At 39.0% G+C, this 13,916-nt stretch overlaps 1 protein-coding gene across 1 annotated transcript in view; it reads right to left on the bottom strand.

Annotated features, from left to right (window-relative positions):
- FARSB (phenylalanyl-tRNA synthetase subunit beta) overlaps positions 1-13,610 on the bottom strand; it is a 36,286-nt gene extending 22,676 nt beyond the window's left edge. The window contains exons 1-13 of the mRNA XM_039722278.1: positions 13,520-13,610; positions 12,568-12,623; positions 11,498-11,652; positions 10,835-10,907; positions 10,437-10,552; positions 9,851-10,001; positions 9,033-9,141; positions 6,697-6,767; positions 5,342-5,403; positions 5,204-5,255; positions 3,623-3,684; positions 3,008-3,215; positions 2,504-2,584 (exon numbers count right to left, since the gene is read on the bottom strand). Of these exons, the coding sequence (XP_039578212.1) occupies positions 2,504-2,584; positions 3,008-3,215; positions 3,623-3,684; positions 5,204-5,255; positions 5,342-5,403; positions 6,697-6,767; positions 9,033-9,141; positions 9,851-10,001; positions 10,437-10,552; positions 10,835-10,907; positions 11,498-11,652; positions 12,568-12,623; positions 13,520-13,577 (1,254 nt within the window). The 5' untranslated portion in view covers positions 13,578-13,610. The remainder of the gene's footprint in view (positions 1-2,503; positions 2,585-3,007; positions 3,216-3,622; positions 3,685-5,203; positions 5,256-5,341; positions 5,404-6,696; positions 6,768-9,032; positions 9,142-9,850; positions 10,002-10,436; positions 10,553-10,834; positions 10,908-11,497; positions 11,653-12,567; positions 12,624-13,519) is intronic.
- Positions 13,611-13,916: the final 306 nt, after the last annotated feature.

Here is a 13,916-nt window from a genome sequence, read left to right as displayed (position 1 = left end):
GCAATAGATGCTACTTCTAAGATCCACACTTCAGATTTCCAGAATTTATAGCTTTATTAGAGTAATAAAGAAACCAGTAGCAGACTAGGCATGTAATTGAGGATTTGCTTGTGTACTGCAGGCTCCCAGAAGTGTTCCCTTTGCACTGGCAGCACTCACAAAGTGTGTTGATAGACCAACTGTGAGAAAAATGAGCACATGATACCATCTGAAAAAGTGGATTATCGAATAATCATTTCAGAAAATCCCAAACTAAACAAGGAATGCTGAATATAGGAGGAGAGAACTGTGTTAAACAGTTTTCATATGTCTATCTAAACTTCAGCATGTTACTGTGATTTAACTAAATGCATTCTGGCTAAACCAGAGCTCCTCATAGAAGGCAACATTATTGTGTAAAAGTGTAATTTGGGGCTTTACCCAAGAAACACAAATACACAAGCAGTGTATTTGTGAGTGCACAAATACATAAGCAGTGTTATGTATTGTCATGTAACACTGGGGTACAGAATGTTGTAGCATAAATTATATCAAAGTTATCAAAGTCATAAGTCTCACTTAATAAAGTGTTGGGGATGCAGCAGACTGAGTTTCATCCTGCCACAGCAGAAATACAAATATGAAATGTGATACCATGACACACTCCATGACCTTCAAAAATTCTGCTGTTGCAGTTCATAAAGGTTCTCAGTTGTAGCAATGTAATATATTAAATTTTCCTATTTATAGGAATAGACATATAGACATATTACCTACTTGGTGCTGAAAAAAAATGAACTATGTGTTCAAAGAATCAGAGTGCAGCACTCAAAAATGAATAATGAATTAGGAAATATTAATTTTGGATAATGATAGTAAAGAATAAAGAAAACCTTTAAAAGCTTAACTATATGTACTGTTCCCTCAACATGGTAGTAACCACAGGCCTGAACACCTCTGTCAGATATTGCAGCACAATACTACTTATTGTCCTGGTTACTTAAATTAGTTAATAACCAAATATTAAAACTGGAATATATTTTTCAGAATAAGACCAAATTTTTCTCTTGAAGCTCTGTGAAATCTTAAAAATGTTAAATGTTAAAATTTTATTCAGTCCATTCAAATTACCAAATCTGGTTGCAGTACCTGAACTTTTCAACTATCAGAAGTGTTTTAGGAGCCTGACATGCTGCATCTTAAAATATATGAGTAAATTAGTAAAAAATAATCTGTGAGCAGATCACTCTCTCCTATCTTAAGAGGTTGTATACTTTCAAGGATTTAGCCCTCTGGCCATCTAGTAAGTTTTAGGTTCAGGAAGAAGTTGAGAAGCTCCGCGGAGATTTTAACAGAATATGTGATGGTAGCTCCCCATATGCTAAAATGTGCACAAAATGGACATTTAGGCAAAGGCTTTGATCTTGCAACAGAAAGGATTTTTTAAAATACATAGTATATTTTCAATACCTGCCTATGCCAGTCTCCATATAGGGACAGTTATGACACACATTTGGAGGGCATAGGAGCATATTTAACTTCTTTGTTTTTAATAGCAGATCACATTCTCTGATCCAGTTCACAGCTAAGGGGTTTGAGCAAGTGGCCATGACAAAGATGTTGTTTCCTACTGTATGTTCTGTTTTAGCACAATGATCCTGCTGTCTAATTTCCATAGCACAAATTATGGCATCAGTACCAGAGTGGCACTTGCTGTTGTGAATACTAATTCTTGGTCAAAGACTATGGGCATGGCTGTAACACAGAATACCTAAAACCAGTGATAACAATGCTGTATTTTTTATCTAATGGCATCAGTACCAGAGTGGCACTTGCTGTTGTGAATACTAATTCTTGGTCAAAGACTACCTAAAACCAGTGATAACAATGCTGTCTTTTTTATCTGTAGTTGTTATCTATATACTATATATCTATTTGTTATCTTTATTCAAAACCCTATCTCTGGTGAAATTTACAAAGGATGTCCCCCTAGTGTCTGTGTATTGTAACTTTTTTATGGGTATTCTTAAAATAAGCTCTTTGCAGACTGAATTATCTAATGCAAGGAATCGTGGGCAAGTGACAATACTAAAGAAAAATACAGAAACAGGTAAATCTCAATACACTGTAGGAATACCCGCCAGAAAGTACTAAATTTTCATGCTGTTTTTCCAGATTATTGAATTATGATGAATTTCACATCTGGTGACCAAGGTCTTTAGAGAGATTTGCTGTCTTACAACTTCATCAAGTTAAACTAAAACCAGTCCTTCAGCAGCTATTTCCCTCTCTATACTTAGAACTGCATACCACATTAACAGTGACTCATTTAATTTCTCTGACCTACAAACTCACCAAATATTACACTGTGATTCCAAAGCCCTAGTAAACAATCAGCTGCCAAAACAGTACTGGATGATACAGATACATTTATACAATAACATATCCTCAGACCACCCTCTGCAGTTTTGATTGCATCACTGTTCAAACATGCAATTAAGAAAAATATGAAATCAATCAATACCAGGGCAAAAGTGAGTGCTTCAGTGAATCCAGCAGCTGCCAAGTCCACTCTCAGAAGTTCTGAGAACTTATTGATGGGGAGCTAAAATGAAACAAAACAGTTTTCAGCTTCCATCTAAAAGCATTTTGCTATTCTTTCCCGAGGTGATTCTGCCTGTTACATGATGGTGAATTCACTAGGGAGGGACTATGCTTGTGTGCTTAAAATTTTTGAAAGCATTAGCCAGCTGCCTTTAGGCTTGCCTGAGGAAATGAATCTCCCAATTAGAGATTTAATACGGGTTCCCTACTTAAACCCTGTCTTTTTTCAAGTACCAGCAACCACTGGTCTTAGACTTATTCAAATCAGTGGGGCATCTGTTTTGTATCCCATCCATGGTAAATACTTCTCAAGGCAAAGCATGTCAAAATATTTAATTCCTAGGTTCTGTTTTCCCCAAAGCCCTTCTGGCATGCAGCAGTCATTTACTGACAACAGAGCATTCATTTGAAGGGGCAATCTTACTTGATTAGCTATGGTGTACGTTTTCGGAATCACCATCTGAATGTTGTTATAACCATAAGCTATTGCTGCATCTTCTACGATATCACAGGCATGGATAATGTCTGCTCTGGTAGGAGGGATTTCAATCTCTATATGGTTCCCATTCCCTGTGACGTGTGACTTCAAACACATCCTAGTCAGCAGCTTTGCCAGGCTTGATGGAGTTTCACTGAAACAAAACAAGAGAGTGCTCATTTATGGATTTTGCAATGTAGTGACTGGCTTTGTAAAATAGTCAATGTTTTTTCTGCATTGCCTCATATCCTGAACAATCTCTAAGTGCTTTATGGACTGTACACAGACTTAGCATTCAAACAGAACCAGCTCAGATTCTCACTCATGAGATTTTTCATTTACTTCATAATAGTTGTGTGAATCCATAAAGAATAATTCACTTTCTCTGAAAGCAGGGGACTCTGTTACAGAGTCGATCTAATTACCCAAGATATCCCCTGAATTTTTGATAAATTAAAAAACATCAAAAAGTCTAAACATTTTTAAAACAATGCAATAATCAATGTCTTCTAGTACCTTTGTCATGGTTAATAAAAACTGTTTTAATTTGCAGTACCACACCTGATTCCTACTTTCTTGTTAATGTATTCAGGTTTCACCTTCTCTGTTCGATAAGCCAGCTCCTAAAATGAAAGACAAAGATTTTAAGCACATACAGTGCCTGTCATTTCTACCTAAGAAGATTCAATCTCAGTAATCTAGCTTCTAATTGCCACACTAAAATGACACCCACAGAAAATAAATGTGGAATATTAAGCTATATTTAGCATTCTAAAGTGAGAAGGATTGTTGAAAATATACTCTAGTATGTGATGCAGAAGCTGTTCTTGGTTAAGCTGGAAGGGTGAATGCAGCATGAAATCCCCGTTATTGAAAGTTCCGATAATTTCTGATATATGCAAGTAACAGAATCACTGAGAGTTTCTGGTGAGCAGTTCATCTTAAGTCAAAGCCCTAAAGCACACAATGGTCATGCATGAGATCTCATGGTCTTGTACAGATCAAATGACTTTTAAGAGGAAAAGGAAGGAAAACCTTCTTTATTAGCACACAAATACCTACCAATATTTTACTTAGCAAGTGTGCAACGTATTTAAGGAAGTCATTTTATATGTATTTATGTATTTCATGTGTTTCTAAACTTCTTGATTCTAAACTTCTTGATATACAAATATAGCATCTGAATCTTGGGGTTTTTTTTTTCTCTATCTTATCTAGGGAAGTTGCTTTGGTTACTGCAGATTTCTATTTTGTTGGATATCTTTTCACAAGATTCTACATCTTTCCTCTGGTGATTAAAACTGACATTGTGAAAATAAAAAGCCAAAATGACACTAGAAAACCTCTCAGCAAAATTAAGTTTCCTTCCCTCTAAACAGTTTGTACTCCATTTGTGTATCTGATTATATGAACTCAAGCAGAGTTCATAACTCAGAGCTCACAGTTCATAACCAGAGTTTAACCCTGTCTTCAGTTACTTTCAGGAAACAGGAGGAATTGCTTTCTTTATACTTATTAAGAGAATAAAAATGTAAGACTCCATTACTGTGAACAGATCTGTCTGGGGCTCTGAACTGAACTTGAAGTCAACATTCTGCCTTTTACATAGTTGGTGTCTGTAAAGTGAGAGACTGAAAAATGCAGTGTTACAAGGTTATTTTAACTGAAGGGCATTAAAGCTTCCAGATCTGATAAGTACATTATGCTGAGGCTGATTTCAGTTGTCCATAGGCTTAAGGATCTCTTCCTGCATTCATTTTTCCTGATTTGGAACACGTAGATTTTAAAAGCTTTAGACACAGATAATGACCTTTGATTGCAATCTTTACTTGTTCCTGAAAAGGTTCCTATCACAGGCACTCTACACAATAATAGTGTAGTTTTAATCTCATCATAATTCAGTGGAGCTTCAGAATGACTTTCCTTGACAAGGAGAAGCTGGAGCTGGAGTTATTTTTCATGGGGTTAGAGGATGCTCTGACTCACTAATATAGAGAAAGTGCCAAGCTGAGCTTTTACACTACAGCTCAGACCAGCAGATGCTGCCACTGCAGGAAGAGAAAACAATGTCACTCTTAGCAGACTTTGTGTAAATCAAGCCCTCTCCCTGAGGACACAGAGATATCCTAATGCTGTGCTTACCGGATACATGTGGGTCTTCCCATTGGGACAAACCACTTCTACTGCTTCAACTCTGAGAGAGACAGAAAAATGTAAATAAAACTGGTTTTCACACATGGCCCAAATATAACGTCTCTCTGCCTGGAGATTTATACTCACGTGAATGGCTTCTCACAATATTCACTGAACATCGTGACTATAATATCAAGAACAATTTTTGCCTACAAAACAAACACAATAATCACATTGAAATCTGTCATCTACTTGTGTTGAAGTAGACAAAATATCTTAACAAGAAACAGGGAAAATAGCTCATCTTACATCCTCTTCATTCTATTCTAATTTCCTAGCAGTCTAGAATATTAGAGTGAATTAAAAAAAATTTTCCTTCTGATGCAGACATTTGTGCAAAAGCTTGAAAATCTTTGGTTTTTCAAGGTTCTAAAGTCTTTGTGTATCTTTTTAAAACTCTATTATCTAGAAACACAGGGATTTTATTATCATTTGGAACTGGGTCTTCCTAAGCTGTCTAATTAGTAATTTTACTGAAGTTCAAGCGAGAATGGAGAGGCTGAAGGACTGCATTGTTTAGCAATACATTATCAAATAACCTTGTTTGCAAATCTTTTTGTTTTACAGTTAATATTTTAAGAGATTAGTATAATGAAATGTAATAATGAGATTCAGATGAACTCAATCCACAAAGGGGTTCTTTGATGCCTGACAGTGTAATTTCCTTTATGCAAAAGAACAACATTATATTAATTTTTACTATCAAGACAAGCAGTAACAAGAAATACTTATTTATTAGTTTGCTTAGAAGTCACTCCCCAACATGCAAATTTATTTGTGTTGTTAACATACCATTTTGTAGTAGAGTAAGCTAAAAGCAGTTTTGCTCTTAAGCATCAAGTTACACACTTCAGTAAACTATCAATGAATGCACAACCTATATTCAAGAACAGGCAATTAGAGCTCCTTGGCTTTCATGCTTCAGCTTTGAGTTACAGAATTTGCATATGGAAGGACTTGAATTTCGCAATTATTTACACAGCATCCCTGCTTGATAAAGATAACTAAGAAGAAAATCCTTGTTTTTCTTCTCTCAGCCCAAATTTTCAGTAGGAGACAAAATGAATCTTTACAAATAGTATTCTGCCAAAACAGGAAGTCTTATTAAATTTTACTCCTTTCTAAGTCTTTCAGATTTAGAAAAAGTGCTCAAAAAGAACAAACAGTCTCTAATTTACTTGAATTATTTTCTCATACAAGCTGAACACTTAGTGTCAACATAAAGATACAGTAAAATCAAAATTTAGTGAAAACACAATGCTATCTATAGACCAAGCCTGAAACTGTTTCCAGGGAATTCCACAGTCCTACAACTTTTGCACTGGAAGGTTGGCTCCATACAATAAATGCCTTGTTGTTGTAGGTCTTTGTATTGGAGCTCTATTATCCAAAGGGAAAACAATTATTTTAATGCATATCAAAAGTAGGAAAGATTAATTTACCTTTGTAATATCTGTGCCTGTACATTCAATAAACACATTTCTGGTATTTAGCGTTATTTTTGTATGATCTCCTGAAACATGTGAAAACAAAAACATGTTGAGAAATATTAGTTTTATTGCATTAGCACTGATACTGATTTTGTGTCAGAAAGATCACTGTCATTTTCCACAGCTTAAAAAAGCCACTATCTACTGCACCAACATTCACAGTTGTTGGCAGAATAGCAGCTCTTTTTGTATTTGAATTTATGAATGCAAGAAAAGGAAAAAGACAGGTCAGCCACACTGACTGGGTTATGCTTTACACTGCAAGACACAGGGATCCTGGCAGCCAGCTGGAAAAGCCAGCTAACAGAACAGTGGCCATCTGCTGTTAGCAAAGGGCTCTGCACTGCCACAGCATCTCATCTTCCCTGGGTTTAGTCTCACATTCCCATCACATGTGTGATATATGTCATTTCCTTGGGCAGGAACAAATGAAATGGTTTTTAAAAAATTATTTAAACTAATGACTATCAATAGTCATTCTGTGGTCTCCTGACACTGCTGATACCCTATAGGTTGCTCTACAGTAGAGATTTAGGTCCTAGTATGGGTCCCTTCTAGGCATGAATTTGCTTTGTCTATACTGGGAGTTATGATGTGTGCACTGAAGCACATCCCTGTTGCACTCAAAAATTTTCTTGTCTGGAAGAAGCACCTGAAGTGTCTCTTCTGCAAACTGGATGTGAAGGCCCCCAGTAGATGGTTCCCTAGAAAAGTGGGGTCTGTTAGTAAGGCACAAGCAATCTGGAGCAGCTGTACAGAGATCTCATTCTGCCTGTTAGGTATAGATGGGCAATGCACACCTGGAATGAATTCCATGGCTGGGAACCATGCAGGAATGGGCACACACAGTCCTGGAACCGTGTGGGATCATGCCAAATCCAGCCTCTTTGTCCTTCTTGCCTTTCCTTGCACCATTCATTAGTGCAGATACCAGAGCCAAAGAATGCATTAGGATATAGATGGGAACTCCTGCTTGCTTTGTTTGACCCTGACTTAGCTTCTCTGTTTTAGTTTCCTATCTGAGAAATGAGGTCACAGCCAGACTGGAAGGTAGGTGCAGCAGAGATCTCAGCACTCAGGGATCTTGTACTCCCTTACAGCTGTGCTGTATCTCTTTGCAGATGGAAAGGAGTCAGCATCTCTGGACTCACTTCAAAGCAAATACAAGCCTTCACTTCAGAGCTTGTAGATAATCCAAACAACCAATACAGATGTTTACATTGCAGTATCTGTTTAAAAAGCACCTCTGACCTGGAAGCCTCTCTTAGATTACTGTTCTCTAAAGCAGAGGCAGGTATTAAATTTAGCTCAACCTTTTTAATTGATAAATTATAAACGATATGCAGTGCTCATACGTGGAACACCCCCAAGTTGGAATAAGCCTAACAAAGAAGGATCAGGCATAGTGGTTGACTGCATCTTCAGTTCAGTTACTGTTACCAGTCCCTGCCAGAGAGTTTGAGCTGCCTTTTAAGATTTGGGTTAGGTGTATAAGGTCTATTAGGAAGCATACATCCAAAGAGATTATCACTGCAGACTTTATGGTCAGTGTAGGGAAATTTACTGACCTATATTTGCTGAAATTTGCAAATTACCTGAAATTTACTAACCTATATTTCAGTATATAGGTATACTGAATTATCTTTCTTTAACAAGTAATTCTTGATATGCCATTAAATGGCTTCAGTAAACCTGGTTCTCAAAAATCACCTGTGGTTTCTTTTGCATTCAGAGGAAACCCATATTTAGAAACAATGCAAAAAAAAGTCTAGTCCAATTTTTTCTTTTTAAGCAATTAAAGTCTTCTGAAATCACTTAGTGTGATAGCAATAGCATTCATTAAAAAATAGTTCCCACGGCTGGTAAGTTCCCTGCTGTGACCTCATAAAATGGAGTACAAAGTTGCAGCTACCCGTTACTGTTACCAGTTTACAAAATAACTCATTCTGGTTACTTTTAGCTAAACAAAATGCTTTCACAACAAGAGTTTCTGTCACAAGGGACTTTATTGAGCCGGGGAAGAACATGAGAAGCTCAATGCAGAGATTTGCAGGAGGATTTTTACACCCTTCTGATGAAGATGTAGAAAATGAACACTAGCAGCCTAGGGAAGGAGCAAAAAAAACTGACTACCTTTAAACTGAAAGAAGGAAAGAAGACTTCATGAAATTGTAAATGAAACAATTTTAAGGAAACATAATAATCCCATGACACATCAGTGTTTGTCAGACAGGAATTCACACACAAAACAGCAGTAACAGTACACAGCAGTCACAAATTAATCTTACCATTGATGATTGGTGGCATGGACAGAACAACCCCATTGCTGTCATAAATGACAGGATAACGTGGCTTGTTTTCAATCAGGTGCAAATAGTGCCGAAGGTGGCTGTCAGTCTGGAGAAACAAAGCACAAACTGAATTTCATTTCTGCCCACAGGTGAACTTCCACAGAGCCACAATCCTTTGGTGAGTGAGTAAGGGGAACTTTGAAGGTGGGAAGGATTGGGTTAGAGTTAGGTACTTTACTAGCAAAGAGTGTTTGCTCCCAGCAGCAGGAAAAGTCTGAAATGAAAGAACTGGATTTTTGGTTTTCTTCAGAAGTGCTGCAGGTTATTGAAGGATTGTCTCAAACATGTGTAGACCATTTGGTCCAAATGATAGTCTTGTTCACCACAGCACATAAACACTGCCAAATATCCTTAGTCTGTAGGAATTGTTCTTAAAAGTAATAAAAAATAGCCCTGGAATACTTTTAGTTATAAATTGCTAGATACTAACACATACCTAAATTTGATTAAAAAATTACAGTTGTTCTAATGACATAAGTATGTGCTGTACCAAAAACCTAATTTCCTTTTAGTCTCTCTTGTTTCTGAGCTCTCTTACTCTTTAATAAGAGACACTTGAGGATTTGTCTCCAGGGCCAGTATGTGTTTTCCAATAGGACAAGCAAAATATGGAATGTTCAATGGTTGTTAAGCCACAGAAGACTACTGTGTTTTATTTGTAAGAACAACTTCTAATAACAAGGATATGAAAGATATTTGGCCTTGAAAATTTATCTTCCTCATTTAGTGCAACAAGTCTGAAAAATTCCACTTACCCTATACAGATCCATAATTTGTGAGGCTGTGTACTCCTGGGATTGATTCAAGGGCTTAAATTTAATTTCAGAAGGTGCTTTGGCTGTAAAAGTAAATGGACCAGTGATGGTGTCCAAGTCATGGGTACCTATTGCTACTAGCGATCTTTTCCTAGAAATAAAGAAGGCAAAATAATGTTTTTACTAGTAATACTTGGAGTTTCATAGAGTATGATGCTCTATACTTCTATGCATTTGCAGAGCTTACCAAAAAAGCAGAAGGATAATTTTGAGAAGCCTAGAAAGTTATTTGATTAATAACATTTTAATAAATATTATTATGAATAGTAACACAACTGTCAAGGCAAATCCAATGGGAATGTTGCTGAACACTTCTGTCTCAACTGCTGAATGAACTGTAACAGCTATTTATGTTGAACAGTATTGGCAGCAGACAAGAAGAGGCAAGGAAATGAGAAGGATCAAGAGAGCTCCTGTAGAAGATTTTCCTTGGCATAACCACAACACCTCTCTGCAATAGGGATGTGCAGTTTTAACATGTGATAAAATCATACACACAGACACTACTCTAAATTCAGGCACTAACCTGCAAATATTCTGGTGCAGTTTCTCTTGGAGGTCGATGAAGCTGTCATAGCGGTCCTTGGTAAAAGTTATGTTCCTCAGGATGGCAGCTACAGCGTGAGGCCGGATCTGGGCAGTCTGCAATTCACAACAGCAGCACTTCAAGAGATTTGATTCGAGCTGCATCTGCAACTTTGATCTGATCTGCTACTAGGTTCACCCAAAACAATTCGTCTATTGCTCCTCCCACTCCTCATTCATAAGAATAGATCACAACTAGTAGAGATATTTAAATGTCTTTAGCTCCTGTTCTGCAAATAAGATTTCCAGTCTCACTGCTCTTACAAAATCTTCATGATACGGATCTTGCTGCTTCAGCAACTCTCAATGCATTTACAAAGGTACAGTAAATACTTTTACCTGTTCAGTGATAATCAGCCTCTGACCTTCACCCTCAGCTGGTATTATCTTTTCAAACCTAGGGAGATTTATCCTGAAACAGAACCAGAAGTAAGTCTGTAGCTGAAATGCAGCAAACTCTAGAAATGTAGCAGGAATTATACGTAGAAAACTTTCTTGGTAATATTTCTTGGAATGTAATTGGCTAACTGCACAAAACTTATTTTTTATGGGATAATCAACAGATTACTGAACAAGAAAGGAAGAACACAGCAAGATAAAAGTGCAGAAAAGGGAAATAAATTATTTGTTTTGGTATTTATTAGAAAGGAGTTCTCACAAGAAAGGAAGAACACAGCAAGATAAAAGTGCAGAAAAGGGAAATAAATTATTTGTTTTGGTATTTATTAGAAAGGATCACAAGTTTCTTTACAGGAGTTCTTTACAGAGGATAAGTCACAAATGGAACAGCAATTGAAAACTTTTTAGAACAGATACAAAACCCAGAAACATTCTAGTCTAGTCTTTAAATTATGCAATAGAACCTCTCCAGAGGAACGCCTGATGAATCTCATCTACACACATAATCATGCTCCAAATGCAAGCAAGTAGGAAGTTCTGTTTACTGACCAGAATATTTCAACAAATAACAAACCACACAGAGATGTCACAGCTCTGCCTTACCTTTCCTTAAAGACCTGCAGTCCTCGGACCAGCCCTTCCAGGCACAGCAGATCATAGCGGTTGGCAGGAACATCGATTTTATAGAGAACGACATCGGACGCACCCTTGGCCTTCTCTTCACCCTTCTCTTTACTTATAATGTCCTTCTCAGATGTCTGAAATCAAGCAAAAATGCAGTTTTAACCTGATATATCTTAACATTGATAGCAGTATGATAGTGATGTGATAGGAGAAACTGTGTTAATTAGAAGTTTAACACTGTAATTTGCATTTACACAGCAAATGGACACACCAAATACAAGAAATTACACAAAACCTTAAATTCAGAAACTGTAAGGCAGTACACAAAAAAAATTTCATTATCAAAATTTTAATTTTAAGAAAAAATATTATAGAAGCAAGAACCTCCAGGCTGTCAGATCCCAGTAGAGATCTGAGACCTTATTTTTGGCAAATGACTTCTCACAATCAAATTTATTCTGAAATAAAGTATAACATATGACATTCAGATGTCTTTTGATAAACGTCATTAAAAAGCCAATGAATTAAAATTAAATGGCAAAAACAAAACGGGTATACTTGAACAAGATTTGCATGGATAGAGTTATAAGGGCTAGCAAATCTCCACAAGTACAGAACCTAAATCAAAACATTAAATATAAATTGGGTAACAATGTCCAGGACAAATACATTTTTTGTGGATATTGCACAGACGACTTCATATCAAACAAAGCCAAGCAGATCTTGTAAAATATGATCAATACGTGTTCTGTGGTCATATTTATGCTGCTAAATAAAATGTTGCCTGAGACCGAAGATCAAGAGGCACAGAGTGCTGACCTCCAGAAAGTATTGCACTATGCCATCTCCGAGTCTCTTGCTTCCAAAGCAGTTACTTTGTAAGTCTGAGGGGATTTTTCCAGATTCAAAACACCTGTGTTAATACAGTCCATTAGAACATTGTAATGGGGGATATGCTGGAAACACTGCCATACAAACTCTTACCAAAAAGCAATGCTGTCAATATGCTACATCTACTCAAAAAAGCAACAAGTAAAAACATAACTTACTATTTCATCAAGCTCCAAACCAAACTCGAAGCAAAGCTCATCAAATTCTTCATCCGCTGTGAAGGAAGAGGTTGAATTTTGGTTAATAAGCAGACCTCAGACCTAATTTGTGTGTGTATATTTGGAATATAACGAAGATAACAAATGCTATTTTGGAAAAAAAAAATATGGTAAAAGTAATTTAAAGACTTTTCCTTATATATGTATCTGAGTAGCAGCTCCTTTAGTACATATTTGATTTATTGACGTGGTGTTCTGACAGTCACAAAAGAGAGCTTCTGATCTTTGGAGCTCAGGTCTGTCAGAGCAACTCTGGCCTGAACAGATAATGAAACCAGAAGGGAATAGCTGGGCAGCTTCTGCCAAGTGCTCCTGTTCTGATCAGACAGGCCGTTCTGCAGAGGTTGCATCAACTGCGCTGTCACACGTGAGTAACAGAGCCCGGTTCTGACAATGCCGGTCTGACAAACCACTGCATGTCCTGAACGCTCCTTCAGCCGAGCAGGTCTCAAATCTACTTCGTGAGCCAGGAAGGAAGGACTGAATAAACCCACGCTATTCTCCGCTCGCTTTGCCCGCTCCCCCGTATTCTCCCTCCTTCTTCGTTTAACCAGATCCTAAAGCCGACAGTGAAACTCCAACCAGAAATCGCCACGCGAGACGCGTGGTTGCGCTCTCCCGAGAGACGTGGGCTCTGGCAGTGCGTGTCGGGGCACTGAAGGGGCCGGGATGACACACGGCTGTGCCTGGCGTGCCGTGGGCAGGCGAGGAGCAGTGGGCAGGGAGCCACCGGCGCTCTGAGGCCTGAGCTCCCCCGAGAGCCCCAGCGCACCCGGGACACGGGACACGCGGGGCGCGGCCGGCGGCACCGTGCGCGCACGGGGCGGGCAGCGGCGGAGGGGCCGCAGATATCAGCCGGGCGGGTGCGTCCCGCGGCACGGCGGGCACTCACTGTAGCTCCTGCCCAGCGCCTGGAACAGCAGATCCCGCTTCACGCTGACGGTCGGCATGGCGGCCCGGGCCCGCGCTGCGCCTGCGCCNGGCGCGCCGAGCCCCGGCAGCGCGGCGGGCAGCTACGGCGGTGACATCAGCCCGCGCCGGGGCCCCGCTGGGCGGGAGGGGCGGCCCGTGTGGGACCGCGAGTCCCGGCGTTCCCGTCCCCGCGTGGGGACAGCAAGCCCGGCGCTGTCCCTGTGCCCGCGGTGAACGGCGAATCCCGGCGCTGCCGCTGTCCTCGTGGAGAAGGGGGGTCAGCTGGAGCAACGCCGTGCAAGTTTCGGGGGTGGTTTCTTTTTCACGCCGCAGTTTTATTTTGTCGATCCCTGTCACGGACGCGCCGGGTGAAGCGC

Source organism: Passer montanus, unplaced genomic scaffold, assembly GCF_014805655.1.
Source record: "Passer montanus isolate IOZ18808 unplaced genomic scaffold, ASM1480565v1 scaffold48, whole genome shotgun sequence".
In the NCBI taxonomy this organism is placed as follows: domain Eukaryota; kingdom Metazoa; phylum Chordata; class Aves; order Passeriformes; family Passeridae; genus Passer; species Passer montanus.
This window is presented reverse-complemented; position numbering and strand designations above follow the sequence as displayed.